The sequence below is a fragment of the Nannospalax galili genome, unplaced genomic scaffold (genome assembly GCF_000622305.1).
Source record: "Nannospalax galili isolate Female #2095 unplaced genomic scaffold, S.galili_v1.0 scaffold448, whole genome shotgun sequence".
NCBI classification, from domain to species: Eukaryota; Metazoa; Chordata; class Mammalia; order Rodentia; family Spalacidae; genus Nannospalax; species Nannospalax galili.
Genome location: NW_008359324.1, coordinates 562,855 through 568,166, shown reverse-complemented (window position 1 = coordinate 568,166; position 5,312 = coordinate 562,855). Strand labels below are relative to the sequence as shown.

General features: G+C 39.6%; 1 protein-coding gene across 1 annotated transcript; it reads right to left on the bottom strand.

Annotated features, from left to right (window-relative positions):
• Window positions 1-470: 470 nt before the first annotated feature.
• On the bottom strand, window positions 471-5,194 carry LOC103725645 (SMC5-SMC6 complex localization factor protein 2-like). The gene is given in 8 exon segments (XM_029558573.1): window positions 471-669; window positions 672-781; window positions 784-924; window positions 927-1,016; window positions 1,019-1,144; window positions 1,147-1,723; window positions 4,046-4,206; window positions 4,669-5,194. Coding segments are annotated over 8 exon segments (1,830 nt in total). The 3' UTR covers window positions 471-570.
• Between the last annotated feature and the right edge of the window lie 118 nt (window positions 5,195-5,312).

Genomic DNA, 5,312 nt, shown 5'->3' with positions numbered 1-5,312 from the left:
TTAATAACCTAATAGATTTATAACCTTGACTAGTAAAAGCCAACACATGGACTGAAACCTCCTGTGGTTTCAGAGTTACAGATACACCTCCACTTTCCATTACAAGACTGTTCTAAGCTTTCCCTTTGTGTCCTAAAATAACCAAGAAGGAAAAGGAAAACTAACTGGATGTTGGTCTTGGTTTCTATGTCCAGCTCCTCAAGTTGGTCCACATTCCTTTCTTCCTTATTTTCTGTGATTATCCAAGTGCCACAAATACTAGCTAAAAAGAAAACCACTTCCAATTTAATGAGAGGCGCTGAAGAGTAGGTTAGATATATAGCTAAGCTGGGCTACCCTACCTCCTTCTACACGACTCTGCTCACTGATAGCCAGTTGCAGATCACATTTAATATCTGCGTGAGAAATGGCAATTTCTTCATTACCAGCTTTATATTAAATATTCAAGTGGACCACCTGTTGTACATTTTTTAAGCATTCCACTGGATTCCACAGTAATCTTTTTTAGTCCTCTTGGAAAGGCTCTTAATAAATTTCTCTTGATTGGTATTCTTGCTGCTTTAACTCTTGTTATGAATCTGGCACCCAGAAGTCATGAAGCTGCCCCTGAATAGGCAGACAGTTCTGGATTATTTCCTGCCATTTTCCATGGATCCTGGCGACTAAGTCACTTTAGTTCTGTTAAAAAAAAAAAGTCTTGCATCTTCTCTAATATCACATTTAGCATGCTTTTCCAAAGCCCCACAGAGCAGCATGAAGTGTTTCCATTGTCCAGAAGAAAAGAATAAGAACAACTAACTTCCCCAACTAAATGAAGGAGAATGTAGGTCAGGTAATACACCTGATTTTCATGTTCTAAATGAAGACTATCACCAATAGTTCCATTTGGTTCTTCAGCCCTTTTCTTCAAGACCATTTTCTTAACAAATCAGAAGGCTTCATTTTCACAAGATAGTGATGTAGGACTGATATCTGCAGATTCTTGGCATTAGGGACATCTTTATGTTTCTCATCAAAAGCTTTGAAATAATCACTAGATGGAGGCACTGTCTCAGTTGTCTTCCACATGATGTCCAGTTAGGGACTAGCTGAACCAACCACAGAAGGTTGTGTGGGTGACTAGAGAGTTCATTTATGCCCAGAGTTCATGCACCTTTGTGTTCCAATCTATGATGTTTTTAATGAGGTTTATAAGGAGGCTTTGAAAGTCTACTAAAGGAATCTGCTTCAGCTCCTTTTCCAAACTCATTTTAAACATCAAAATCAGCAACATTCTTTCCCAATCTTGGTATCCTTCTGGATATATACATGTACACAAGACGAGAAACTTAACCTTGTTTAAAATGTTGGTTTCAGGAAGAGTTGAAAAAACTGGATTACAAGGTGAGGCTTCTTCGCTTCGTCTCCCCCAGAGTGTTTTCTGGGTTTCAGAAATTAGATTAACTTCATTGAAGTCTGGCTGAAGAGTCTCCAGAGGAAACAAAGATCTAAAACCAATCCCCATGTTGAAAAGCACAGCTTCTATATCAGACAATGATGGGATCCAGGGCCAAATTGGTGACTCACTGAAAGTATCATTTCTAATGGTTATTTCCGTCAATGTACTTAAAATCTGCACTGACATAATACAATCTATATGAACTGACATCATCCAAAACAGCCACTTTAACACAGGTACAGGACACTGGACATAGTGGTATGCCATGGTAAGGAAGTCTAAACCCTGATACAAAAACCAGATAAATAAAAAAAAAGGAAAAGTGTAGGCCAACATCCTTGACAAATATAGATGCAAAACTTCTCCATAAAATACATATAGATATAAAGTGTACTTTAAACTTATTTCCTGTACTCTCTCGAACTTCCCTCATCCCATTAAGCCCTTTTATTCCCAGAAACAGTTTCATTTCCTTCCTCTTTCATGTCATATATAAATATATGATTTTATATGCCAGCATAAAATTGATGGTGATATCAAGAAGATCACTCACCATGATCAAGTCAGCTTCATTCCAAAGATGTAGGGATAGTGCAATATATTCAAATCAATAAATGCAGCACATGGTTGAACTCAAAGACAGTCACATGATTATCTCAACAAATGCAGAAAAGGCCTTTGACAAAAACCCAACATGTTCTTATGATAAAAGTCCCAAAGAAACTAAAATCAGAGGGAAAATATCTCAGTATAATAAAGGCTGTGACAGACTTGTGGAAAAAATACTCAAAACGTTTGCACTAGAATCAGGAATAAGCCAGAGGTGTCCACTTTCTCCACACTACATATAGTGTTTGAAGTCTTTTCTAAAGCAATAAGAGAAAATAAAAGTAATACAAATAGGAAAAGAAGGACTCAAAATATTATTTGTAGATGATATAATCCAATACATGAGATCCTAAATATTTCACCAGAAAACTCTTAGAACTGATAAGTCATTTTAGTCTAGTGGCAGATACAAAATTAACATAAAATAATCAACAGCTTTCCTAAACACCAATACAAAACATGCTGAGAAAGATTCAGGGAATCAATCCCATTCACAATAGCCTCCAAAAAACAAACAAACAAACAAATCCTTTGAAATAAGCCTAACAAAGGAAGTGAAAGACTCATACAATGAAAGCTCTAAAATGTTGAAGAAAAAGACTGTAAATCTCAAGACTGGAAATAACTAAAAAAAAAACCTCTCAACTAATTCTCTTGATGGGCATCTTCTCTGCATTCAGTTCTTATTGTCTGAGCATCATCATCTACTTAGAGAGAAATCTACTGATTAGGATAGCTATGATGCCCCGGCCCCCGTTGAGTACACACAGCGTATATTTATAGTGGGCTCAGGGCGGGGGAGGTGGAAGGCGGGAATAGAGAAAAAGGAAGAGGGGCTCTGGTGGAATTTTCCACTAAGGGCTGATTGTCAAAGAGGGGCAGAGGGGGTTGTCTGAGAAGGCATGTGGTTAACATTTCCCAGGACTAACATCTGTAGTAAATATTTCTCAAGGCTGACTTGACCTGGGTCACAAAGTTGTTTTTCTACATTCTTTAACTAAGTGCTAACTTATAGAAACTTACAGAAAACCATAAAGCTGTTTTTTCTCAAGGCCATAAAGGTTTGCAGGAAACCATAAAGCTGTTTTTTCTCAAGGCCATAAAGATTTGCAGGAAACCTTAAAGCTGTTTTTTCTCAAGGCCATAAAGATGTTTTACTTCTGGCCTTTTGGCTCCCAACATCTCCTCTCTTTTAATTTATTAGAACAAATAACCAGACTCCCCCTGTGAGGACGCCCGGAGGCTTCCTCACTGTTTTTGTTCTTGGTACTTTTGGGGAGGCGAGGCAGAGCAGATGTGGTGGTCTCATGAGACCTATGCCGAGTGACTGTGCCTGTCTTAGGTTGGAAGGTATCCACTTGATGCTTACCCGTCATTGGCGACAGCAGCAGTGATAGGCTACCTGCCTGTCTTAGGTCGTTATCAGCGGAACCTTCTCTTACCTGTCTTTGGCTGCCAGTCAGCTTGTGGCCTGTATGAATTTTATTATGTACCAACCTCTTGCTAGTCTGGTTTTTGATGGAAGTGAGAGGGAGTGGGGCCTAAGAAGGCCGTTTACAAGTCTATAGTTGTTGCTGGGGGAGATCTAAGTGATCTATCATAAGCTGGACCATCAGGATTTGTCATTTCCAAACGTTGGTAATGAATTTGTATTGGCTTAGAGAGTAGTGAATCAATTTGTTGTTTAATAAGCCTAGTAAGCCTATTAAAGGCCCAAGGTCCAAAAGAAATTAAAAGTAATAATCCTATTAAGGGGCCAATTATGGCTGGTAGGAGAGAAGTGAGCCAAGAAGGGCCCGAGAACCAGCTTTCATACCAGGGTATTTGTGAATCTCTTTCTTTTTTTCTTTTGTCTAAACTTTCTCTTAAAATTTTCATACTATCCCTTACTGCCCCTGTTTTGTCTATATAAAAGCAGCATTCTTCTTTTAGTGCTGCACATAAACCTCCCTGTTGTAAAAATAATAAGTCTAGACCACATCGGTTTTGTAAGACTACCTCAGCCAAAGAAGAAAGGGAGACAGCTAAGTCATCTATGCCTTGTTGTAATCGCCAGACATCTTCTTCAATGGCAGCTTGCAGGGCATCAAACTTGGAGCTGCTGATCAGGAGGGAAGCCACACCGGTTCCTGTACCTGCTGCACCTAAACCTAGAAGGACTGAAATTGTGAGGGCAGAGACTGCTTCTCTTTTAGAACGAGGATGGTTAGTGGGAGGGTCCCAAACTTCTAGAAAGGATTGAGGAGTATGGTAGGAGAGGCGGGGAATGAGTTGTATCAGCAGACAGAAATCACTATGCTTATAAAATTGTTGAAGATATATGCAAGGTGTAATGCCATCCTTACAAACCCACCATGAATTTGGTGGGGCCTGTATTATACTAGCATTTTTGTGGGGTATAATAGTGGAATTACAATATGGTTGATACAACATAGAAGATGTAGTATCTGTGGACAGGCATGTACCTTGCCCTACAATGCGGGCCAGGGTCAGGCCCTTAGAATGTTTTTCTGGCCATGGACAATTGTAAGAATTATTTGAATATTTAAGATTTTTTGAGAGGGGAATGACTATTCCCTCATAAAAGGGTGGTTGAGAATTTAAACAAAGCCAGCAGTTACCTAGGGAATTATTTATAGCTTGATGTGTTGCATTAAGCAATTGTAATATGACATTTTTTGTATGTTTTAGGCTTGCCAGGGGAGGGGGGACATGGGCCATAGGTATAGAAACAGTGGCATTGAAGGATACAGGGGATAAAGAGATATTAGTAGTAGAAACAAGATTTTTGGCTGGAGGTGGTTTGGTAGGAGCAGGAACAGGAGGAGCAATTAAGACAGGGTTAGGTCCTATTGGAATAGGTTTATGTTGATTAAAGGGTTCTTTGAGAAGTTTAATTTTAAATGTGAGTCCATCATCAGGGCCGTCTTTATACAGAGCGAGCCCCCAGGAATATCCGTGTTCCCAATCTGTGGCTTGCTTCCCTGGTTCAGTAAAAGTAATTTTTAGGGTATTGCACCATTGGTTCTTGCAGGTGGAGGTCACTAGAGTGTGCCAGAGGTCGGCACTGTATTGGGGGATGGAAGTATTGTATTGGACGTTAATATAGTCCCATGAAGATGAGGGTTTCCAGTAGGTATCCCCCATGGTCTCACATCCCCATGAATGACAATAGAAGGAACCGGAACCTCCACATGTATATTGAGCTTGTTTGGATCTATGATTGCCTGGGCAGACATAAAAGGGCTGGAATTTAAGCCCTGCT